Here is a 27,757-nt window from a genome sequence, read left to right as displayed (position 1 = left end):
TTTTGGAATACCGGTGTATACACAACAGAACAATACATGAATCGTTGTTTTATTTACCACATTGGTGATGCGGTTTCGAATTTTGTCGTTTCACTGTTGGGTTATAAAAAGGCCCCATAATCAAAAAAATACTCACACAACAAACAAACAAACATTTTATAGCAGACCGCATACAATCATGACGTAAAGGTGGAGCTTATGCGATCAGCTAAACTATTACCTTGGTCACCTTCATATTTATTGTGTATAATATGCTAGTGTGGTATAGTGAAAAACACCTGAAGTTTACCTGTTCCATGTTTATCTTCGACTCGATAGTCGCTGTTTAACGTTCGTCTTGCGTGGTTGTTTATTAAGTTGATTTGGATGTCTGTTGATTTCTTGTCGTTTTTTTTCCTTCAATTTTACGTAAGCTACGCAAGTTAATAAAACGGTTAATTGATTGATCGAATATCGTGAAGCAAGTGTGCGTTATAGCGATTTAATTTTTTTTATATTGTGGTGTGTGAAATCAACTTTAGGATCACAACTTTAATGCATTTACAACACTCGGACTGACCTTCAGCTAATAAATTCTGGTTGATTATAGTCGTGTTTTTAATGAAACTGTGCGAAATAAAATACGAAAAAAAACCGAATCAAGGAAATGGTCGCGTGATTTCGCCCAGACAATAAATTATTGAACCTGGTCGGGGAGGCAAAAAAAAATTATTGAAACAATTTGCTGTTTAATTAAAGCGAAAATATTTTACCGAGTGAATAATATGGAATATTAGTGTTGAGGACATTTTGCTGGAAGGAATTTTCATCGCAAAGCTGATATTGGTAAGTTGTTGTTCGTGGAGTGATGTAAATTAAAATTATGTTCATAAGATGAGTGCAAATTGTGCGTTTTTTTTTTATTAAAAAATTTACCGTCGGGTTTTTGATCGATTTTTGAAAAAAATTGAGATAGCCTAAGGGTCGCCTGATTTTCGTTAGTTACATCTACCCTATTGAAAACGATTTGGAAATTGAACGAAATATCAGAACCAACTACAGGAAAACCATGTCTTTATTGCCTTAAAAAAGGTAGCACTTAGTAATCAATATGTATCATGAATAGACACAATTTTGGATTAAAATAATTCAGGCAAGTGCCAAAATCGGTGTTTCGCTATTTAATGTTAAGTGTCTAAAAAGTCTAAAGAGTTACAATATTAGTAGAGTTAAGGCTTCCATTCCAGAAAGAATTATCGTTTTGGGAAGGGAAGCCAAAATAGTTTTTGTATCTCGCTCCGCTCGTAAAGAAAGTTTGAACTAGTGCTAAAAAAAACAAACTTTTAAGAACTTGTTAAACACGATGCTAGCAAATCAAGTGTAACAATAATTATTTTTCTACATAAATCACTCCATACTCTGATGAAAATTGTATCAAGCAATTTATTCATATTGTTCGAATAGTCGGATCTAATAATAAATGCACTAGCTTATGAGGCTCATATTCTCGAGATCTGGGGCTCAAATCTAGTGAAAATTGAAGGATTTTTATTTCGAATAATATTCCGAATTCTAAAGTCTTTTCAACTGATTGAGACAGTGCCGAAAAGGCAGTGCGGCCAAAATATACATTTCCAAACTCAAATGAGTTACAAAATGTGTCGGATTGTGACACTCGGTTGCAGAAAGAGGAATTCTATGAGTGCTCTTTGATTTACCTTTTTTCCTCAACATTTTCAGCTAGTAAATGAATCTGTTACAGACAAGATGGCAATATAACTAAACGATTTTCATTAACCTTTTTTCCTTGAAAGGCAGTGAAAAGTTATGAATTTTGAGCCCGACATGAAGTCAATCGATCAAATGGTTCGGAAGATATTGTCGAAAAACTGAAAAGCCTCTAGAGAATACGACGAAAAATTCTGATTACGATGAAATTTTCAGGGAAAAAAAGTTTTTCAAAATCGTTTCAGTAGTTCCTGAAGTATCATGTTGCCGACTATATGACCAGTATTATTATCGGGTCTATTAATTTCATCGTACAAAGTATTTTTAATTGGTTGATTTCGAATCTTGTACTTCATTTTTTTAACATGCATTTTACTGTATAAAGAACCATATTACCCAGAGCCTGATGAATGTACAGATGAATGTAAAGTTATACCTAGATCGATAAGTCCAAAACTCTGACAACATAGCAAGAACTCCTCAATTTGTGCTTAGGAAGTACACAGTGGATTTCTGTACATTTAATTGGCTTTGCCGGGAATATGAATTTAAGTTCTATTAAAAGTGAATCTAGTCCATCAAATGTTTTCAGTATTCAAAAAATCATTTATGTCCTACGCAACACGAAAACCTCGAGCACGAAACGATTTTGAAAACATTTTATATGCAATTTTCAGTGGAAAAAAAGCTTTTCAAAATCGGTTCTGTAATTCCCGAGATATCGGAGATACGTTCTTTAATCATGTTGCCGATGATATGTATTATTATCGGGTCTATTACTTCCATCGATCAATGTATTTTTAATTGGTTAATTTCAAATCTTGTACTTCAATTTTTTTAACATGTATTTTACTGTATAAAGAACCATATTACCCAGAGCCTGTCATTATTTTTGTCGTCGTTATCGATAACAGATGAATGTAAAATTATACCTAGATCAATAAGTTCGAAACTATGACAACACATAGCAAGACATCCTCAATTTGTGCTTAGGAAGTACACAGTGTTAAGATTTCTGTACATTTAATTGGCTTTGCCGGGAATATGAATTTAAAATGAATGTAAGTTACATACAAAGTGAATCTAGTCCATCAAATGTTTTCAGTAATCAAATATTCATTTATGTCCTACGCAACACGAAAACCTCGAGCACGAAACGATTTCGAAAACATTTTATATGAAATTTCTGACGAGACTATGAATTATGATGTAGCAACAACTAATTGACGATTACTCCGACGTATCATAGTTACACAATCAATGTAATACGACAACCGACAACAATAAACAACATTTATCACATTAAATAAACAAAAACTGTCCGTCTAACGTTTTCAAATACAGATAAACAATAAAAAAAATCTGTCTAACGATTTCGGAATCTTTGATTTTATACATCGACGGGAGATGTTTTTTTTTCTTTCGTTGTTGTTGTCGCGTGGTGTGTGTATATTATAGGGTTCGATACCTGATACGGTTTCATAATTATTTTAAGTGTGATATTCGTCTTAACGAACATTAAAATAAAGGTTCGGATGACTCAGTCGAAAGAAAACTGAAAGGAATGCACATTAATATGATCAGAGGTCTAGTTTTCTTTTGAGCGGATAGGTCTCGAAATTCTTTTATATTCTAAGCTGAGGTCCAACTGATATAAATTAAAATATTTTGATATCATTAATTGGTACGGGCGCATCAATACTGTTTGGAAACTCAAGCTGAAATGTAATAGATTTGTGAGTAATTCTAGTGTCTTTCGACATAAAATTACTAATTTCAGCGCTCCATTTTTTGTGAACCAACTTCACTTCTATCGTTGCATGGATACTTACAAAACCAAAGTGAAGTTATGTGACGTTATTTCACCAAATAAAGCGCTAACGAAATATTTGGGACACCTCTACAAGCCAACGAAGGTTTCCTATATACTTTAAGCTTAGAGTCTATTGGGATCAAAAGTAGGTCTATTACTTCTGCCAAAGTGACGTTTTAAACGTCAAACATAAAATAATATGTAAAGTGGTCGCAAAATCTTTGATTTTTCTTAATTTAATTGTTAGTGGAAAAGCATTTAAAAAATTTAAATTTTTTTAAAAAACAGCGAAATGACGACCACTTTGAAATTATTTTGTGTTTGACGTTTAAAACGTCACTTTGACAGATGGAATAGACCTACTTTTGATCCCAATAGACTAGTAATAAGTTGTCTATATTGGTGCAGCGCATGCTACAATTATCATATGTGTTCCATTAAGCAATATTAATGTACTAGATAGGTAGTATGTTCGATTCCAAAGCTAAAGGGAATGAAAATTGTTAAGCTGATGAAAACTGGTTGAAAGATATAGAAAAATTGAATCCAGTGTACAGTAGTGATATCTAGCCGTCTACGTCCTTAAATTTTATGGTTTGTTCGACTATGTCGTGTTGATTTTGCCAGTAAAATCTCAAGAGACTTGAGACTTGTGTACTCAAATATCTATGTTCTCCTTCCGTTTGAAGTACATCCTCTGTGTATCATGCAAAATCTTCTGCTTCATTTAATTTAACAGTTAGTTTAACAATTAGAAAATAAAACGATAGCTCTCCAAGTTCTTTAATAATCGTTGTAGCTAACAGATGACACCAAGTCTACCTATTCTACTAACAAATAATGTTGATTTTCTCCAAGTTTGTAGTTGAGATTTGATTTAAGGGTATTGAGTGTTACACTTTCTATTTTATTCCACTGAAAAAAACTTGGAAGAATCCTTTCATTCGTTGTTCTTTCAGATACAATAAGTCACTGGACAGTTTTTCAGAAACAGCAAGCGCATTGCGATATAATGATTTTACAATTAGTATAACTGGTTTGGCCGATTAAACGAATCGTCTAAGACCGATACAGAAAACATTTTCATGCAAAGTGACGAAATCACGACACAATTAACTCACTTTCATCCTCGAAGCATATAAAGTCTATGACTTCTTTGGCTGATTCAAGATGCTGCAAAATCTTCTACTTTATTTGTTTTAACTTTTAACATACATTTTGCTATTTAAGAAGGCATTACCAAAAAAACTCATCGCTAATTTTTCTCGAATTTGGCGACAGCAGATGACTAACAGTTTCAAAGAAACGGTTGATGAAATCAAAATTGGCACTTCATTTCAGTCATATTTTCTTGTTTTGACACATGCAATACATGACATAAAATTGCACACGCATACATGTTTCAAAAATTGGAGGCTTTTTGACGTCTGACTTTCGAATATCTTTGCTAGTAGCAGTGCTATGCTAAAACCTAAAATTCTCTAAAGTGACCATTTTGATTCCATTAGATTTTGAAAAGATCTTTTAAAATGTACTGTCACTGCCATTCACACAACCGAAAGTAAGGAAATGATTGTAAACTGGACGTACTATTTAACCTGTTAAAGACGGCAAGCATGTGACCAGTATTGTTATCGGATCTATTACTTCTATCGAACAAAGTATTTTTATTTTGTTGATTTCAAATCTTGTACTTCAATTTTTGTAACATGCATTTCACCATATAAAGAACCATATTTACACAGATCTTGTCATTATTTTTGTCGTCGTTATCGACAACAGATGAATAGTATGTGACGGGTTGAAAAAGAATTGACGTATGTCTTCGTAGATAAACAAAAAGTAACTGTGGAAATGACTGCAAATTTCCAGAAATAAATTTATTTATGAGAATTATGACGTGGATTTCATATAACAACTCTAATGGGAATTGTTTTTGCAATGAAATTAATTCGAAATAGGCCCTGCTGGAATATCGAGCACAAAAAACAACAACTCTGGACTGGAACTTTGATAATTAAAAACAGATGCTAATCGGAACGCTCAATATAAAAACCAATATCCGAATGCACCAGCAATATTCGCTTCGTCGTCTCTTCACTTCTGCCACATAAAATCGTACGAAAGGAAAGGGAAAAAAATGGATAATCAAAATTCCAAATAAAATTAAAGATGCGAGGAGAGTACTAATGAACGATACAATATAAGAACCATGTTAACACAGCGTCTGAACAAGTTCAATATACAAAGTTTTACAATCTTATTTTATCGACGAATTGATATATCATTTAAGATATATACCTAGCTGTTTCCAATCGAAAATAAATTCAATTTAGATGAACAAGTTAATTTTCTTTTGAATTCTACTTTTTATTGTAACAAAACTGGGCAAACCGAATACGAAAAAAAAGAACGTTAATTTGCTATAAAATTCAAACTGGCGATTGCGTTGTGAGCTGTAAAAGGATTTGTTAAATATCATGACGGAATGCAGAGAGGATTTTTATTTTGTTTATTCCGAAGTTGTTGTTGTTTTTGGCATTCATCTGATTTAATAGATGTACTATTCAATTTCGGAATTCGTTTTTTTTTTCTTACATTTTTAAGCAATCATTGAATCTGAGTTTCGGTTTCAAGTTTATAGACGGCAAATAATACCATCATTTGGGTTGTCGAGTATTTTACTTCTTCGATTCACACAACAAATTTATTCACAATCTACTACTTCAATAATTCTGACATAAAATTTACCTTATACAAGATCGGCATAATCGTTCATTTTTGTCTTCGGTCTTAACAGCTTCCTTGACTGAAAACTATTTAAATTGTGATTTGATGCATAAAGGGTGGCAAAGTGCGTAGGATAGGTTTCGGTGTAGTGACTACGAAACACGCATCCATTGGTCTCGAGGACGCCTGTGGTTGAACTGCTTCACACAAAAAATTAAAAGTAATGGGAACGAGACAGTTATTGGTGCAGCAGGTATCTAGGGTGCCGTGAGGTCAAATGACCACTTCACAGTTAGTAAAAATTAATAATTCTCAAAAATAAACTCTAGTTCGATAAATGTGGAGAGGTTACTTAAGCTCAGGGGACATCGTTCGACTTGATTGCATTTTTTTAAACCATCGAGATAATGTGGTTACTCCAAAAATCGACGAATTTACGTTTATTTGCTCAGAAAATTGTTATTTAGGGTGAATAGGTATAAAACTATCAATTTCACCAGATTAGAACCTATTTTGTTCATTTAACTTTTTCATTCTAACAAAAAATTGCCAACTTTTCGCTTCAAAAACAAAGCTCCTATGAGTTTTTTCAACTTGTAATCATAAAACTTCTCTGCAATGGATTCTATATGAGATTACCTGTTCAGACATACCTCACACGATGCATTATGTCGTCATTTGCCGATTTTGTTTGCAAATACAGTTGAAATTTTTGGTGGAAAAGTCTTAGTTGGGAACACTGACAGAGTTACCCTGCCCGAGTGAAGGCGAAGAACAACAACGTTCTTATGGTATTTCATAGCTGGACTCCTCAGCTATTCACTACAGTTAGCAGCAATGTCTTCTGTTCCCAACTGCCCGAGATATCTGTCAACATTGTGTGCAATTTCATGCTGCTACCCCAAAAATCAAAAATCAGCCTAAGGCAAGGGAAAAATGAATTTTTAAAAAAATTTTTTGCTTTTTCGGATTCCTTGGTCAATTCTGAGTACAGCCTGGGGCCAGGCCTTTTAAAATAAAAACAAAATGAAAATACGACCCACCCTATTTGTCATATCAATGTGACACATTTTCAGCAAATCGTTATAGTAATCTTATCGTACTCTTATTTTTGTCGTAAGACCCTGACTTTCAGTCAAGGGAATAACAGATGACTCGGGTAAAAAAACATCTCGGTCAGTGGCATTGGTAACTGTAGGACTGTAGCGGCTATCCTTAAAAGATTTCAATAACTTTTTGATGTATCACCCTTTGCCGCCCATCACATGTAGACGCCGTCCTTGAGTGATCCCTAGTTGTGATAATATACATAACATGTGGTATGCTAAGTAAGTTTCCATATGACCAAAAATCTTTCGAGAAAAGAAGAGATGCTGACAAAGAAGAATTTCGAATGGAAACTAAATGCCACGTCAAGTAGCACCGATACTATTTCCCTCGCTATATCCCATTACTGTTCATACGACTATTTTCCCATTCTAAAGCAGACGCTTGTTCGTCTACTCAATCTAACCATATACATTAACTCGAACTAACTTTAATAAACTTGAAATTTCTGTCGACAAACTGTATTTTTTTCGATATTATCGTAAAAGAAAAACTGCACTCAATGTAAGCCTTGGTCGAAACAGTTTGCTGTTGTCTTCATAATCGTTTTATATTAGTGAGCCGCTCGCTGATATATTTTTTTTTTTACTTTTTTATTCAATCGAATGTGTTTCGTATAAATATTTTTATGTATTTATAAGTATATCGTCTACACCAACCCGATAAAATAATGTAGGTAAATCAAATTAAACCGAGTTAATTAAAAAGATAAATATCGTATAGTGTCGTTATCAAACGCTAAGAAATCGCGGACGGAACACAATTAACAGAAAAAATTTATTTAATTATAATTTGTTGTGTTTTGATGAAAAGTTTTTATCTATTTTTTGTTTTCGGTAGATATGTTGGTTTCGATTTAAGATTATAAAATAAAAACAGAATATTAAACCGAGGAAATATTAAAAAGAAATTAATTTTTTAATTCCACATCGTCAGATAGCAGAATATTATTTGTTAAGTGCATGTATGTGTGGTTGGTGTGTTGTCTGTGTGTATTTTAGTTGATATGATTTGATGTTCGCGCTGTTTTATAATCATCACTTTACGTAAATCAATCAAAATTAATTTATGTAAATTGGAGTTTATTAATTAATTGTCTTTATTAGATATTTGATATTTCAAAGAAAAGATTGAAAAGGCATTAATGTTCCGAAGCACTCAAAATTTTAGTTTACGTTCCTAATGGCAATCAATAAATAAATTCTTAAAAACACTCGTAGCATAAAAAAAAATCGATTTTTTATAAACCAATCGAGATTGATTTATCTTTCAGATATCTCGCGCAGACAATAAATTTTAGACAAATTTTGAAAAATGAATTTTTATAGATTCATCCAAACGTTATTCCTGGAGAGGGATTACGACATCAGTTCTCTTTTCTCTATTCAATCAAAACTCTACAGATAGAGATCGATTCACTATCTCATTGAAAGATGTCGCTGCAACAAAACCAATGTCATCAGAAAAATTATTAATTTTTTGCTCGACGGATTTTAATCAAATAAAATGCCATCGTGTTTCACATGATCTCAGGACTCCGGAACAGTAATCAGTCTTTCAATCGGCCCTATATCGGCTATATGGCGGGGATAAGGGTTTGAAAAAACATTTGCTGCCGTTTCATCACATCCTTTTTTAAGACTCTTATAGCCAAGCCGATATAGGACCGATTTAACAAATAATTGCTGTTCTAGAGTCCTGAGGTCATGTGCTACACGATGGCATTTTATTCGACTAAAATCCGTCGACTAAAAAATTAATTATTTTTCTGTTGACAATGGTTTTGTCGCAGCGACATCTTTCAGTGAGATAGTGAATCGTTCTCTATCGGTAGAGTTTTGATTGAATAGAGAACAGAGAACTGATGTCGTAATCCCTGTCCTGATAGACATTCACGCATTTACTAACTTCGGTATAGGCTTTCCGCGGTGAAAAAATTAAAAATAGAAAATCGACCGGGTCTGACCCGAGCTTTTGTTTTCGATCAAAAGTGTAAGGTCATGTGAAATTCGCAATTTTCATAATAAGTTTTTACGAAACGCGAAAGTGCTCTCAGAGGAATAATTCGCCCTTTTGTTTCCTGTATCCAGTATCTATTTCTGCGAATTCTCTTTCTTGAAAATTCGTTGTTTAAGGAATTCAAGAAGTCTGGAAATGCAATTTCTTGAAACTTTCGAAAATTCTTGGAAATTTAAATTCTGATTTGCAGCACTTTAAAAATTTAAAAAAAAATAATTTTTGTAATTCTTAAAAATTCTAGATGCATGGAGAGAAAAGTGAAACTCCGCATATCTTCTGTTTTGGGGATGTTGCAGTTTGTAATAGATTCCACAAGAATTTCGTTGAACAAATGAAAATCTCGATTTTTATTTTCTGAGTTTTTGTTAGACACTGACTCGCAACAAGAATGGAATACTAAAATAACAAATCTATATTTTCATTTGCTCTGCACATTTTGTGTGGAATAACAATAACCCCCAAATCAGAAAAGATGTCGAATTTCACTTTTCTCTCATTGTATTCAAAACGATTCTCGAATTTCTCGACAAAACTGTAGTAAACAGGCTCCTACGAAATGAAGTAGCAGATCTGAAATTGGTTTTCTATTCAAAACCGCTCGTAACCTATCAAAAACATTCGATTTTTCATTTTAATTCGGTTGTTAAACAGATATTACCCAGCAATGCTTTCCTCTTTAAAATTTATCGCAACAAACAAGCATGATACGTCCACACACATAATATCGATTTGTTTCGATAAGAAATTGTTTATTTAACTGAATGATTAAATATTGTTGTACAATCGTTACCTTCAATTACTGGAATCAAGAAAGTGATGCAAAGACCGATTCGCTACCTTATATATCTGATATCTGATAAATTCAGTTTGTTCAATAAATTTCCTGAAATTGTTTGAGTTTTTTCTTTCTTTCATTTGGTAACTATTCGTAAATGTACCGACTGGTTTTCAATTTTCAAATTCAATTATAGAGCGTCGTATTTATGAAGTACTTATGAAGTGATTTTATACTTATCGAACACACTAAAAAAAATCGGTTTATTAAACTGATGTGTTTGCTCGATTTATATTATTTACCTTATAAATTGCCAATTTTCTACGAAATTATTATTATAAATAATCGAAGCAGACGGCAGGCATACCACTAACACAATTATCGAGTCTGTTACTACTTCTTTTGATCTAAATATTTTCAACAGCTTAAGGGAAAATCTTTTACTTCAAATGTTTGAACATAAAGTTTTCTATATCAGATCGCACTAGCCTGAGTTTGTTTAATATTTTTGGCATCGCTGTCTATAACAGATGCCATAGCCGTTTGCTTTTATGTTAATACATTGCAAACTTCTATTTCATTTCTCTTCTAAAATTCAAGGAAATTTGTAATCAATTTTGTGTGTCAACGACTAAGGACCATTCATAAGTGTATGTCATGTGAACGAAAGAGGTGCAATATGTGGTTGAAAACGTGGTAGAAAGAGATAAAAATAATTGTTTGACGTGACATGCTTTGAATAATGACCTACCTTATTTGGCAATATTAGCCACGTACATCTTTAGTGAATCGTAGATGAAGTGAAAATTTTCAGTTTAAGGTAAAATAAATTGAATTTGGTCAAATCGCTGAGAACGTTCTTGACGAGTCGCTATACTCACAATTCATCAACTTTTAAAATGTGTGATGCATTCGCTCGTTTTCCATTTCCTTTTATTCGCAACAACACATGCAAAACAGTCCAGTGCTCCACTTTGATGACTTTGAAGTTAAACAGAAATTCAACAAGAATTTAGCTGCTAATTTTCAATTCAAATCATTTATAACAACTCGTGTACACATTATACTCGTATGCATGACGAATGATACTGGCTTCCTTACCTAACAGCACAGAAGTGTATGTTCGTTCGTGTAACGAACGACCAGAGAGTGTCTCGATTGCGTGAAAAAAAAGCAACAAAACCAATAATGGTTTTCATGTAATTTAATGAGTTTTAAGAATCGTCAGTTCGTAGAGTTTCGAGTTATGAATTGTGCATGTGTGTGCAGTGCATACGTATTTTTATGCACTTTAAATGAGTTCAATCACAATTATAATCGAAGTGATATTGAATGTTTTACATTCTTGCAACGAATTGGCATAAGAAAATTATATGGTTCAGGAGGCAAAAATAAAAAAAACGAACTGCTTCTGCAGTCACATCATCATATAGAGGTTAATATACATTTTACCTACCATTCACCAACTCAAACGTAATTAATTTAAAGATGCGGGTTTTTGTTTATAGTTTCTCCGAGAATTCTTTATACCTTCGGAACATATGATACAATCAACTACATTCCACAACAGCATGAACATAATTTGATTAAGTGCCGTCATATGTGATAATTGTTCCTGTTGGCGTTTATTCTCATTCAAAGATCACAATTTGTCTGTGATGTTTTCACCATTCACATTCAACGCTGTTGTGTATAGATTGAAAGCGGAATGGCTTTTAAAATGAGTAGTTTCATTACTATGAAGATTGATGTATGGTAGACCCATAGACAATAAAAGTAGCAACAACATCATCATCATTATGTTCAGTTTCATTTTAATCAAAAGAAAATTATTGGAACATCAATTGATTTGAAATGATTTGGTTTCTGATTGAAATTTCTCCAATAATACAGGTTCGGATTACGTGAGTTCGTTTCCGTTGAGTCTGGTTTTAATTCGCAGAAATTCAACAGTTTTTTCTTTCTTTCTTTCTTCTAAATAATTAATAATTAGGGAAAACTGGTGCAGTCATAAACGATGCATTTCTATATGAATTTTACTCCAATTAGTATTAGTAGGTGCGTTTAAAACTCAATTCATCAATTCAATCGATAATCGATTACATATTTTATACCACAAACGTATCTAGATCCTTTGTTTGTTTTAAGTGAGGTGCAAACAGTAGGTACGCTATACTCATATATACACATACACAATGACTAACAACTGTTGCTGATAGTTGTGTGTACGATTTGTACAGGTATATAATACGTCCAAACGGCGTTAGTGATTAACTTCACTTTATCATCACATCGTAATTAAATCACGTATTACCTATAATTACAATCAAATACTTAATTATAAAATCGAAAGAGAAAAAAATAATTAATTTATTGATAATGATCGTTAAGAAGAATTGGAAATTATAAACCTTTTTCTGTTGCTGCTGTATTATATACGACAAGCTATAAGGTGTATGGCTTGTCATAGTAATGTGTTTCCGATTTTGAAGGCACCGTTTCAGTAATTAACGTAGAAAACATATGATAAGAGAAACAACAAAAAAAACGCCCAGCAGCGAAAAAGGCCACTGGAATTTTGTTATTCTGTAACATTTAACGTTGACACAAAAGGTCTTGAGCTTAATTTATCTCATTTCAACCGAAAGTAGATCAGCGGCAAAAATGGTCGTCATGTTGGCTTCAACAGTTTTGTACATTTGCACAAAAGTGAGCCATCGTGACCTCATGGCAAAAAATGGATTTGAAGAATGTCTTGCCCAAATTTGAATAAAAAAATGTTTGGAGCTTACTTTCTTGGGTCCGATTGTTGGGTCAGCACAGATTGAGAAAAGAGAAATGATCAGGCTTCACAAAAAGTCGAAGTGCTAAATTGCATTTCAATCGGATAATCAATGCTACAGTCGGAGAAATATAGATTTCGGGTTTTTTAGAGATATCATCATTTCTCTAATTCTCAAATTGCCATTTGAAATAACATGCTAAATGAGAGAATACAGAAAAACGATGAAAACGATGATGTCTCTTAAAATCCCAAAATCTATTTTTCTCCGACTGTAAAATGGTATCGATTTATGCAGTAGAGTCCGATGTATGCAATAAATCAGATTAACACACTTGTCGATGTCGATATCCTACTACGAGTGACAGATGACTAAAAAATTTTGGGGACTGAGGGAGTTGTGGATCTAGCTGGAATTTTGTAAATTTGGTTTACGTCTGTGAACTTTGAACAAACACTGAGCGACAGTTTTTTATAAAATTAATTGCAATCAACTTACACCGTATGTCTACATGTGAACAGCTTTCAAATGATACCACCATGATACTCGCCACACTCACCACACTGGCTATTGTACAATGACTGACTGGTAATGTTTGACCTTCTATGGTAGTTTAATGTCATTTCAGAAAATGATAGTCACAAAATTCCCATAGAGTTTTCAATATTTTGTGCTGTCTGTAACAAAATATTCTGACCTACCAATGCCTCTTTTGCGTTACATACTTTATGGATCACGCCTTCCTATATTTTCTTGCATTTTCTCACATTTTCCAATATTTTCACAGCTAAATTTATTTAGAAAGGCAAGAGTATGGCTTACGAACGATAGAGATTGTAATAGCAATAACCACACTGAATCTATTTTCCTATTGTTGAAACGTTTTTCTAGTGCTCAACGTAGAATCTATTACTTCATCGGTTAAAGCACACATTTTGCTATATGGGTGAATAATATTTACAGCTCATCGCTTATTTCCATCGTTGTTGTCGATATCAGATGGCAACCTACGACGCGTTGGTAGATTATAGCTAAGATAAAAGGTTAAAAATTGCAGCCCCACTAGTCCAGATGAACTTTTTGTTGCATGGTTACGTATTTCGTATGCTAGCAGGAGGTAAACACGCTCTTAATTGGCTAAATAATTGCAACGTACCACCCGCTATCAGATCATGGTATAAAATGGTTTAGTTTTTATTGTCTACGCGTAATTAATAGTACATTACTTAACAATGGGGTAAATGATGGAAATGGTTCTTCTTGCGTGAAATTTGCCGATCGAGGCGTAGCCGAAGTCGGTAGACAAGAAGTACCATTTCCATCATTTGTCCCATTGCCAAGTAAGGTATTTTATTCAAAAACTTGAGGTAAAGTTTTGGATCCATGCAATAGAGTTAACTTTACCTCCCGTTTTTGAATAAAGAAATATTTTTTAAAAGTAAAACTGCACTTAATTTATAGACGTGACGATACCAAGCGAAATATATTTATTAGCCACATTAACGAAGCGAAAGCTATTCCTTCAATCGATCATACAATACCGTTTCCACGTTTTTACGGACATTTGATTCATTACGTTGGGGATACATTATTTTCCTACTGAAGTGAATGGTTTACTTACAATGAATATTATGTGCTGTGCATTCACATCACATTTGTTTATTATTTTTTTAGTTTAGTGTGTTGTATGGCATGTGTCCGTTCATTATAATATTTTGGATAAAAATTTATTATTTCAATTAAAATACAACAATGTTGTATTCATGTTGTTCGTAATGATTGCAATAAGAGCATTTAATACAATGTCGATTTTATTATATTGCAGAATGGAAGCCCATGTAATAATGTGTACAGAAAAATGGTGCTGGTTATAATCCTTATTTTTATTTGAATTTTTATTCTTTTATTAAACACCTGCATCTGGGGCTGGCATGTTGTTTTTATGCACACTAGAGAGTGTGTTATTATTTAATTATACTGTCTTGTTTAATTACTTCTTTCCATTCGGATAATGGAAATATCACTTGAACCGCAAACAAATGCAAAGTTAAGTAAACAAAATAATTAATTCAAATAATAATTAGCCAGTTGGGTGGATAGATGTTTTAAAACGCTTTTTGATTTCAGTTTCCATTATTTATGGTATTGTTGTCAGTTTTTCTGTGTAAAATATTTCTTCCAGTTAAATTGTGCCGTTTAATTGCTAGATAATTGAATGTTATCCGATGTGTTCTAATTTACTATTTTCTCGGATGAAAAGCCATCCGACAATATATTGAGCTTTTCATTGGTAAAATAAGTCGACAATTCAAAAACCTCCATTAGGATCAGCTTGAAGGACTTTTCTCGGGGGAGGAGACGTCAAAAATCCCCATAATGTACAAGTTAGAAACTATCATTCCCTTGACTGAAAATCAGGTTCTTATGTCAGAAAATGACTTGAACACTATTATTACTTGAAAATGGTCTAGATTAGTAAAATCGTTAAATGTAAAAAACGTCCGTAATGCTTGTTAACACGATAGCTCGAGTACATCTTTATTTGCCTAAAATATTAAGAACCTTATGAACCTTAAGAACCTTATGAACCTTATGAACCTTATGAACCTTATGAACCTTAAGAACCTTATGAACCTTAAGAACCTTATGAACCTTAAGAACCTTATGAACCTTAAGAACCTTAAGAAGAAGTGAGATGAATAGAGCTAATGGAACAAACAAAACTCACGGCTTTGAAGCCCCTTCACGATTAAATCTAATTTTGAAAAACTAACAAATCTTTTGAAAAAAATTTCAGTTAAGGGACCTGACCCACCCAAGTATACTCATCTCGTCCAAATGGTATACACCTAAGGAAAATGTGTGCTTGCTAGAACAGCTAAATTTCCATAAATTCACTCTTTTATAATGCGGAGAAATTAAGGTTAAAATCGATTATTAACATTTTCAAAAGATCAATCGAATGTTTTATATCGACTGATAATTCGAAAAATATTGACTGATAATTCGATTATCAGCCGATATTTATCGAATATCGATAAAACATTCAATTGATATTGTATCGATTATTGACAAATTTTATCATCGAGTGGTGATATCTGTCAGTGATTATGCTTGACCTTGATGCTATTTTTCAGTGAATATGCCTACTAAATTAGTGAAACTTTTCACTAATTTCAGTGAAAATTGGTGAAATTTAGTGAAGTTTGTCACTACAATTTTTCAGTGAACAGAACATGCCTATAGGCATAGTGAAATTTAAGCTTAAGCTCTAACTTAAGCTAGCTCTTTAGTAAGTCCATGGCCTATTTTTGTAAAAAAAAAATTCCAAAACCTGCGAACATTCACAAACCGAATTTTTTGATTATTTCGAACGGTTTTGGCAACTCTTGACCCATGAGCTCAGCCGGCTCTCAATGATTTTGTTTGATTATTGACGCTCTCATCTTTCAAATTAATCATGCACGACTTAATTTGAAAGCGGAATCAAACAAAATAATTGAGAGTCAGCTAAAACGCAAGGCTGAGTTCATAAGTTGCCAAAACCCTTTGAAATTTTGGAAAAATGCGGTGTTTGAATTCTCGCATTTTTTGGAAATTTCCAAAAATTGGCCCTGCTTTAGTCTGTGAGAAAGTTACTTGGCCATGTTGAAGCACAGCATGTTTGGTATCGTTGGAAAGGTGGGGCTCTAGACTAACTTAGCAATACAAATTTAGAGGAAACAAAAATTGACCTAGGTCCCAAACAAAGAAAAATGTGTGTCTATTTTGATAGTATGTGATTCTTAATAACGGGCTGGCCTCTACTAATATCAATAAAAAAATTCATGTGCACGACATATCAGGTATGGACATTTTAAAGCTCACTGTGATGTTTTATCATTTAGCGACACTTAATGAAACCTTTCACTTAGGTCCTGTTCACACCACACACACGTAACTCAATCACAGCTACATTCACGACAAGTGAAATTTATTCATTTCAGATTCACCTCAACAATTATAATTACATTCCTCTCAATTCAATCGGAAATCTGTGTAATTCCCGAAAATATTTTATTCTTTGGGTCACAGGTTCATTTCAAAATGAGACCGAATCTCGACTTTTTCGAAAGAAAAACTAGAATTTACCCTTTTTTCGAGCCGAGCCGCAATTAGTAATCTTTTTAATTCAAAAACGTGAGGTAAAGTTAAGTTTACTTCACGAAGCCATAACTTTACCTCAAAATTTTGTATAAAATACCTTACTTGGCATTGACATTTGTCCTATAATGATGCAAATGGTACTTCTTCGGCAACGCCCCGATCGGTAAATTTTACGCAAGAAGTACCATTTCCATCATTTGCCCCATTCGTAAATAAAGTACTATTATGCTTCAAACGGGTCAATGAAGATTTTCATCTACTAAACTGCTCAATATTTCTAGATTTCAACCTGGATTCGCCAGTCTAAATATCGACTAATAATCAACTAATGTAGATAAAACAAAATATATCTTCCCATCCATCGCTGTCGTATTTATTTTAAAGTTGCCTCCAAAAAGGAAACCATTCACCTCTCACTCAACTTTCCATAACTAATTGTGTCGATCTTGAAGAACTTCCTTTTTTAATTGAAATGAATTGTTGTTTAAGCAGACGAAAAGCATTGTGATAAACAACACTATAATATACCAAAAGTCGCGTCATGATGCAAAATATGCACACGGCGTCTGGCTTAGGAAGTTCGCTCGATGGATTTTATGATTGTTTTATTTCATAATTAATTCAATATCATTTGGCATAATAAATTTGATGAAATGATTGCTGAAGAAGAAAAAAATGTTTTGTTGTAACGACGACAGTGAATGGGTATAACAATTTTCAGATTTGCTGAAGTGCATTGCACAACTTATTTGCAGAACTTTTTCTATTTGTTAAAACAATTCAGTAATTTTCAACCGATCTTTCACTGATTTCAGAGGTCATAAAGTAATGTTGCTTTCAAAAGTATAAAAGCAACAAAAAAAACGTATTACGATAGCCGAGAATAACGAACCGTAAGACCATAATGTAAAACACCTACAAATTTTTGCATGTCCATGCGATAACAAAGAATCCGAACAGATGGGTACGCTCGTCACAAAATATTACCATTCGCTCGTCCGTTCGTTTTTTTTATATTTAATTTAGATGCGTCGGCCATAAAAATTTATTTAATTTTTATACATCCCACTTACACAATCATTAATAATAAATGAAAATATTTACTTTTCATTATAATTGCATTTTTCAGTGGCATATTAGATATCCTGCACCATAATAATATTATATTTAACGAACGAAACAATTTTATTATTGTTTGTATTGCAAGTGCATGTGTTGCATAGGTATACCTATAGGTAAAGAGGTAAATGCAATCAATAAACTGAAGTAGACTTGACCATTTGGCCATTTTAATAAAGACGTTTATATTAACGCAAACGGAAGTGTTGCTATTGCACATTGGTTTCTTCGATTACCTATAAAACACGAATGAACATGAGGATGTTTTTCTATCGTTGCTTCAATCTCGCGACAAATAAAGTAAAGGGACAAAGTTTAGGCAGAGGTATGTTCCCATTTTTGTGAAAAATGGAGATTTATTTCGACAACTTCCTTACTGATAACAGATTAATAGTGTTCAGTTTCACATAAGGCTCGAACATAACATCAAAAACTTGACTCTACCTGAAACTTTAGGCCAGGTTTTTGTTTGAAGAAACCTTACCTGACAAATTATGTCAAATAAGGTGGTTATGGACTCATTTAATAAAGTTTACACGCAAGGTGATACATTCTGATATTTCTTAACACTATCAGTACTCAATGATCTTTATGTCTATAGACCGGAAATTTGTCAAGAAATATCAGAATGTATCACCTTGCGTGTAAACTTCATTAAATGAGTCCATAACCACCTTATTTGACATAATTTGTAACTTTGTTGGGAGTAAAAAACTACCTCAAAAATCTTTCGAGTAGGTCGACTTACCCACATATTTGACATCGTAAAGAATACAAGCCAGATAGCGAATAGGGCAAGTATGGTATTTTTGGAAATTTGCGGTCTCAGGCCATGAGATATAGTAGCAACAGAAGCTCTACCCAGCAGTGGATGAGCTAGACATGACCAGACAGCTTCCCGATGGTGAAAAAAATCTGTGAAAGTTGTCCACATTCACAAAGTAAAAATGTTAAATTTCTTGTTAGTGCATATGATTGTTCGGTAGACCAGGACAACCAGAAAATAGCAATTAATTTCATTTTTAGTCGAACTTTCCATACATTTCCATTAAATAATCTGAGGAATGTGGGCAACCATAAGAAAGTTTTTTAAGATTTCTTGAAAAAATTGAAAAACCCCCTCCCAATTTTTTGATATGTTAAATGGGATGTGCTAGCCTTCATTTTAAGCCAATAAAATGAAAAATCGGTTGGGGTGCTCATTGACAAAACCATAAAATTGGACTTTGATGCCTCACCCTGACTCACAGCTACAACCTTTCGACCCGACGATACTTTTATTAGAATCGTCTGTCAATTCTCTACAAACTACCATTAGATCAAAACCGGCCGGGTCGTTTCATTTCGGGGAAAAATTTTCTGAAAAAGTCAAGATTTTGAAATTTTCAAATTTTTTTAGAGTCGCCCCGAGCCAGAGAGGTCGTTTAAAAAAAACTTCTTCTACGAAATGATCACCTTGAAATTCCCTATCGATAGTACCATAAACGTCCGAAAACAAAAATGATGTGTCCGATTCAAAAACAATTTCACCAAAAAGTGTACTCAACTCTGTATGGCACTTGAAAAGTTAATAAATTCACTTCCTCTCTTGTACAGCAAGAACTAGACCTGTTCTTATTTAGTTCCATCGATTCATCGCTTCAGGACCAATAAAGTTTTTACAGTTGAGTGGATGTTTTTCCTTGGTAAGTTACCAATGGTAACATTCTTATCTTCCAAAAACATCCCACTTTTTATTTCAAGAAATGTATTTTTACGCATAAATTCATCATTGAAGAAATGAGTTGATAACAAGAGGTAAATGTGTCCGAGCTACGGCCATGTTATTGATTTCCGAAAATGGCCCATTTCTGGGCAATGAGTAGTGCTGAGTTTACAATTACGTTTCTACGTCGCAAAAACCCGATTCCCGCAACTTTCAGTTATTTCATCTGTTACTGTGAAAAGTCATATAAGCAATGGACGCTGGTTTTTGACTTCTTATATAGTAAAGTAAATGTAAATGGAAGTACAAGATTCTGAACCATTACTCAAATGAAAATGCTTGGATCAAGCGAAGTAAAAGAACAGTTTTTGGGCCATATTCATTCATGCTGTTTGTGAAAGGCAGTCCTACAACCTATATAAAGAGTCAATTACGATTTACGAACTTTGATTTGTCAACCAAAACAAATTGCTCAGCTTTGATTTATTGCTCACAAATTGATGCAAAAGGAATGTTTTACGCAAATTTTAAAATAAAATTTTAAAAAAATCCAATTTTGTGTGCCTGTGCCTATAAATATCCGAAAAACGAACGAACGAACGAATGAAAAAAAAGCACACACAACAACCATTGTTACATTATGTTTACCACTAATTCTACAAATTGTTGGCTCTTATTTATTTCTTTATAAGTTGTTTCGGCGCCACATATTATCAACGGACATACCATCACCATCAAACAGCCACAATCTCGAGCACAATGAAAACAAATAAAAAGAAAATTGAAAAAAAAAAGATATTTTAATGTTCGTGAATCATTTCTCGTAGGAATCATTGGGTCAGTGTGGTTCATTGTTAGTTATTAAATGTGTATAATATGTATAACGCCAGGTATATTACATACCTACACTACATAATGCGGATGATAAACGCAGTTTTCTGTCTAATCGGAAACAAACATTTTTTTTCCTCATTTGGGATAAATGACATATAAAATGAGAAATGCAAATGGTTTTTTGTTAAGTTTTATTAATTTATTTTAATTAAAAATCAATAAAAAATTTGTTTTTTTTTTTTCAACTTCGTTCAATAAATTGGTCAACCCTGTTTATGTCTTAAGCGTGGCTAAAGATAAAAACATTTTTTTTTCGCTTCATATTTACTGAAACCTTTTAGTCATTAAAACATTTACTAATGGAGAATTTATCAACAAATTAAATTAACCGAAATTTTTAGCTATTGGTAACCATCAGGGATTGGAATTTTTTGTTTTTTTTTTGTTTTTCTCGATAAGTTGTGTTTATTTAAATAATTCATTTGCATTAACTGAACATTTTTAAATGGCAAGCCGGACAAATTTTTCGGAAATAACAAGGAAAAATTAAGTTAATGGCCAAAGGTCTGTTGGTTTGGAAGGTATATGAATTATCACTGTCATCTATTACCTCCAATTATTATTTTGATTACATGGGTCATCAAACTGAAACTTAGTTCATAAGATAGTCCAACGTCGTGGCCAGGGCCTATTATTCGGAATTCTATTTACCGACATTACTGAAAATTGTCGAAATTTACCTAATTTTACCGAAAATTTACTGAAATTGACCGAAAACCGTTTTCTAATTTAGGGTAATTTCAGTAATTTCGGTAAATAACGTTCCCAATAATATGCCCTGCGTCGGTCGTCCTAATGTCTGCAACAATTTACTCAACTCATTGTTTCTACGCAATTAACCATTCAATGTTCCTTCCCTTCTCTTTCAGAATCCTCTTCATCGTCTAAAACCTCACCATCGCCCGACCATTAAGCTTTGATACGCCCAATATGGGCATATCGGAGGAAACGAAGATTGAGGACGTACCTCACGATGCCAAATCATTGTTGGGAAATTTACCAGATCGACCGGGACCGGCAACCAGTGGCGGTACAAGCAGTCCAATATCGGATCAAAATAGCGAGGGTGATATGGACGAATTTGCGCCGAAGCGCAAACAGCGACGGTATAGAACAACATTTACCAGTTTTCAATTGGAAGAATTGGAGAAAGCATTCAGTCGGACGCATTATCCGGATGTGTTTACAAGGTAGGTTTGAACATTACGTTTTAGAAAATCTAACAAAATGAGAGTGTGTTACAGATATTTTAGTAATTATGTTTTTTTCCCGCGTCTGCGGTGAGGAAATACCTAATATTAACCTCGACGGGACAGAATGCTTGTCAACTCGATACATAGAACAAGAAAACAGATTACAGTCCCTAAACTTTAAAAATATTTGATTTCAGTATATTTAGCTAATCCTTCTGTCACATCTTTTGACAGCTTTTTACGTTTTAGTACGTTTTCTCTCCCAGCAGCAAAAACCCTATCCCAGTACAAAAAGTATATCGAATGCCGCAAATGCATTTAAAAACGAACATTCGTTGAAATACTTTTTTATCACACCAAATCTTTATCATTTTATACAAATATGTTCATCTTTATAATAACACAACATCGGTGATTTGCATGCAATTTAAACAAAATCAAATCAATTGTTCATGTGTTACATTTACATTATGGAAGAGGAATGTCTTATTCTTTATCCAAATTTGTGCACAGCTAATTGTGTTTTTCTTTCTTTGTTTAACAAGTGTAACTTTCTGCAATAAGTCACTAAATAAACATTTCGATAAACTACAAAATAATTCAATAATATTGTATTATGGCTTGCCTACGTCTACGATATGCAAATTTATTAAATTTTTGTGGACGAAAGAGCGACGCAATCTCAATAAACTAAACAGACATCTGAAACAAATTATGATCGGATCTACTACCCTCTCGTTTTCATACGTTTTGTTCATTATTTCATTATTGTTGCTTGACATTAGAGATTTTTTTTTTTCATTGTGCAAAAGTCAACCGACAAGAGGACAGCGAATTATAAAACTTGTTCGTCAATTTGTAAATTTTAATTTAATTTTTGTGCTTTATTGTGACTTTGATATCAATTTCTATCAGTATTTTCGAAATTAGTTCAGCTAAATGCAAAGGAGTTGCGTGTTCAAATGTTGGATTTGTTGTATTAAATCAGTAAAAATGTTTTCTGTTTTGATCGTCTACAATCATTGTTTGGAATATTCTGTTTCGAATAGTTAACAATATTATTAACCAAGATGGCTCAGTATGTTTCTCAATTCGTCGGTCCGAAAATCAATAAATTGAAACAACTTTAAACATTTTGTGACCTTAACGCCATAATATCAGCTGTGGCTCGAAATATAAATACAAAAATCAAATTAGAATTTCTTACGTGTAGTCGAATTGACTTCAGACATAATTTTGTCATTTCGCTTGCACGTAAGGTGCGAGTTTTTAGCCCCGTACGAAGTACTGGGGGCTTATAAGATTAATATGCCGTTTGTAACACGTCGAATTGGAAGCAGACAGTAAGGGCAAAGCATTTGGTTATGTTCATAGATGACGAATCCGCAATAAAAAAAATGTCCGTCCGTCCGTCCGTCCGTCCGTCCGTCCGTCCGTGACCCCTCTAGCTAGAGTAAATCACAACCTTTTTTCAAAATTCTTTTTTTCCCCGATTGGTATCGACAAAAGTAAGGTCAAGTTCGAAAATGGGCATGGTAGGGTCGGCCCCTCCAGAGCTAGGGCCCTATAGGTGTTTTTCAGTCTTTCGACGATATCTACCGAAATACGCACGCAATAGCTGCTTGTGATATATCAAATGAAAGGTATTGACGAGTAGAACAAAGTTGCTGAACATTGTTTTTGGGTAAGATGTAACGTGGGCTTGTTGGAAGGGCTCAAAGGTCGTTACTCGGCCCTAAGTGTTTTTTGCACATAAATCGAGTAAATCTCATCCGATTTTGCTAGATTTAGTTTTTTATGGAAGGTAATTGAATACCGAAAAGAACGTGGCGAAAAAAGTTTCAAATTTGGGCCCTTGGACTAAGGCCGCTACTCGGCCCTAAGTGTTTTTTGCACATAAATCGAGTAAATCTCATCCGATTTTGCTAGTTTTAGTTTTTTATGGAAGGTAATTGAATACCGAAAAGAACGTGACGAAATTTTTTTTTAATTAGGGCCCTTGGACTAAGGCCGCTACTCGGCCCTAAGTGTTTTTTGCACATAAATCGAGTAAATCTCATCCGATTTTGCTAGATTTAGTTTTTTATGGAAGGTAATTGAATACCGAAAAGAACGTGGCGAAAAAAGTTTCAAATTTGGGCCCTTGGACTAAGGCCGCTACTCGGCCCTAAGTGTTTTTTGCACATAAATCGAGTAAATCTCATCCGATTTTGCTAGTTTTAGTTTTTTATGGAAGGTAATTGAATACCGAAAAGAACGTGACGAAATTTTTTTTTAATTAGGGCCCTTGGACTAAGGCCGCTACTCGGCCCTAAGTGTTTTTTGCACATAAATCGAGTAAATCTCATCCGATTTTGCTAGATTTAGTTTTTTATGGAAGGTAATTGAATACCGAAAAGAACGTGGCGAAAAAAGTTTCAAATTTGGGCCCTTGGACTAAGGCCGCTACTCGGCCCTAAGTGTTTTTTGCACATAAATCGAGTAAATCTCATCCGATTTTGCTAGTTTTAGTTTTTTATGGAAGGTAATTGAATACCGAAAAGAACGTGACGAAATTTTTTTTTAATTAGGGCCCTTGGACTAAGGCCGCTACTCGGCCCTAAGTGTTTTTTGCACATAAATCGAGTAAATCTCATCCGATTTTGCTAGATTTAGTTTTTTATGGAAGGTAATTGAATACCGAAAAGAACGTGGCGAAAAAAGTTTCAAATTTGGGCCCTTGGACTAAGGCCGCTACTCGGCCCTAAGTGTTTTTTGCACATAAATCGAGTAAATCTCATCCAATTTTGCTAGTTTTTGTTTCATTTGAGAGATAATTGAATGCCGAATAGAATGATGGCAAAAAAAAGTTTCAAATTTGGGCCCTTGCACTAAGGCCGCTACTCGGCCCTAAGTGCTTTTTGCACATAAATCGAGTAAATCTCAACCGATTTTGCTAGTTTTTGTTTCATTTGAGAGGTAATTGAATACCCAATGGAAAGTTGGCAAAAAATTTTGGGTTTCTAAAATAATGTCGTAAATTGTTGGTTTTATTTGAGAGGTACTTCGTACGGGCTTTCGTAATTGCGCTATGCGCAATTTTAAAAATGAACACTTTCAGTAAATTTGACAATTCCCAACTTGACTTGCATTTTGGTAACAGACGCATTAGAGGGTTGTAGACGTATTAGGGTTCCGGGCTTATTAGGGCTACGGACGTATTATGGTTGCGGACGAAATAGGATTACGGGTTGTACGGGGCTAAGTCGCAGCAAACGCTCCGACTGTTCTGATGCCTTGTTTTAAAAGGAATTTTAACGTGATCTTATGTGTTTAAAGATTGAATTAATAGCTGATGATGTGTTATGTGACAATAAAGTCACGAAGCGTCGGAAAATGTTTCAATTATGGATATTTTTGATCGACAAATCGAGAGACATGAAACCTCTAAAATGTACAATAACTATTCGGTATAAGTATTACCGCTGTGCATTTTATATGTGATTATGATGGCCAATAATATTGATGATGTCTCTAATATCTGCAAGTTCGAACAAAACGCCTTTACGTTGCAGTTTGTAAATGGATGAATTCCCTAAGATGAAACAACACGCCTTTACGTTTCGCTTCGTAAATGGAATTGTACAAACGCCTTTATGTTACATTTCTTATAAGGATGAATTCCCAAGGATTGTACAAAAATACTTTACAGTAAAGGCTTTACGTTACATTTCGTAAAAGGATAAATTACTAATTGATAAGATTAACAATAAACAGATTATCATTAAGAAAAAAAAATTAACAAAATGTTTGTTAAATCCTAGCGATTTTTTGATTTTGATTTTTTGGTGAGATTTGGTGACATCACAAAAATTCGCATCACAAAGATCCGCACTGACTTAAAACACCTCTTTGTCTTATTTTGTCATAAATTGTTCACTCCTTTTATTTGATTGCAAAGAAATTTTCAGAACAAACAGAAAGATGCTTTAAAGAGGAGGTATTTCTTGTCTACCTCTTGAATAAAATTTAAACTCATGTGAATACGGCCGCAAAGCTCACAGTAGTGAAATTTTCTAGATTAAAAGACTTTTTTAGTAAATAAATCTACTAAATTGGCCCGATTTGCTCATCAATAAGGTATGCAACTAGTGTGTTTACGGCCCTCGCTTCGCTCTGGCCGCACACTCGTTGATTTTTTTTCTAGCATAGACAGCAAGAAATCACGCATAGAAGTCTTTTCAGAACAAATCATAGATTATTGATCCATCATTTTCCATTAACGTTAACTTCGTTAGTAATTTCAGTTCTGTCGAAATTACTCCGTATGATAAGGAGACAGAGCCATCACAAATTTCATTCTTAGTCGAATAATTTTTTTTGTTGAATTCAAGCTATCGTGCTATCAAGCGACCGACGAGACGAAAATTCTTTTGGGAATATCTCTAAGACCTGCTCTAAGGTGACTCGTCCGTTATTGGCCATCTTCAAACTTAACCTCAGGAATTTAAATCCTCTCGATTTAAAAAAAGTTTTGGAAATCTGTTGAGAAATACTCAAGTTATCAAACGTCGATTAAAAAGAAGTTTTTGGAAATCCGTTTAGGATTATTCAAGTTATCGTGGAATCAAGCGACGAGCCAAAAATTCTATTAAGAATATCTTTAAGATCACCGGTCCGTTATAGCCCATCTTCAAACTTGACCTGAGGAATTGAATTCCTCTTCGATAAAAAAAAGTTTTTGGAAATCCACTAAGAATTACTCGAGTTATCTTGTTATCAAGAGACAAGACAAAAATTCTTTTGAGAATATCTCCGAGCTCCCCAGTCTGTTATAGCCTATCTTCGAACTTAACCTAAAGAATTTAATTCCTCGTCAAATAAAAAAAATAATTTGGAACTCAGTTGAAGATTGCTCAAGTTATCGTGTTATCAAGCAATGAGACAAAAATTCTTTTGGGAATATCTTTAAGATCATCGGTACATCATAGCCCATCTTCGAACTTAACCTCAGGAATTTAATTCCCCGTCGAATAAAAAAAAAATTGGAAATCCATTGAGAATTACTCGAGTTATCGTGTTATCAAAGAATGAACAAAGTGTAACAAACATTTTCTGTATTTAAGATTTTTGGTCATACATTCATGTATTTTCAATCATAGTGAACATTTTGTGACAAACATTTTAGAGTGTTAATCATCCGTAAGACCCATGACTTTCAGTCAAGGGAATAAATGCCAATATATATTTCGTCTTTAGTTCAAACATTTAAAAAAAAAGTCAAAAATGTAAAAACAACTGATTTTGTCATGCAAAAATATAGATAAAAATTGACAAAATTGCCGACCACGAAAATATGTCGTCGATTTATATGCATTTTTTATGCATAGGTAAAAAAGACAGGAACATGCAACGCAATATTTTGTCTCACATCAAAGTTCGACTTCCTTGTAAGACAAATATTACGTTGCATGTTACTGTCTTTTTTACCTATGCATAAAAAATGCATATATATCGACGACATATTTTCGTGGTCGGCAATTTTGTCAATTTTAATTTTGTTTACGAGATCCCAAAATTGTTTCTTCCCCCGAAGTAATCCATGAATCGTCTGTATTCAATTCTATTTGCATTCAATGCAACACTTTCAAAATGGATCTTATCGATATAATTTTAACATTTAATGAATTTTGTAGGCGGATTAGCTCAAAAAAGACAATTTTTCTTTTAAATAATTGCGCCAATATATTTCGTCTTTAGTTCAAACATTTAAAAAAAAGTCAAAAA

At 33.5% G+C, this 27,757-nt stretch overlaps 1 protein-coding gene across 1 annotated transcript in view; it reads left to right on the top strand.

The window, feature by feature from the left end:
• Nucleotides 1–309: 309 nt before the first annotated feature.
• LOC119085164 (homeobox protein aristaless) overlaps nucleotides 310–27,757 on the top strand; it is a 40,992-nt gene continuing 13,544 nt past the window's right edge. Inside the window, exons 1-2 of the mRNA XM_037195462.1 lie at nucleotides 310–825; nucleotides 21,668–21,988. Coding sequence (XP_037051357.1) covers nucleotides 21,729–21,988 — 260 coding nt within the window. The 5' untranslated portion in view covers nucleotides 310–825; nucleotides 21,668–21,728. The remainder of the gene's footprint in view (nucleotides 826–21,667; nucleotides 21,989–27,757) is intronic.

This window comes from Bradysia coprophila, unplaced genomic scaffold (assembly GCF_014529535.1).
Source record: "Bradysia coprophila strain Holo2 unplaced genomic scaffold, BU_Bcop_v1 contig_94, whole genome shotgun sequence".
Classification (NCBI taxonomy): Eukaryota; Metazoa; Arthropoda; class Insecta; order Diptera; family Sciaridae; genus Bradysia; species Bradysia coprophila.
Note: the sequence above shows the minus strand (reverse complement) of the source record. Positions and strands in the feature narration are given on the sequence as shown.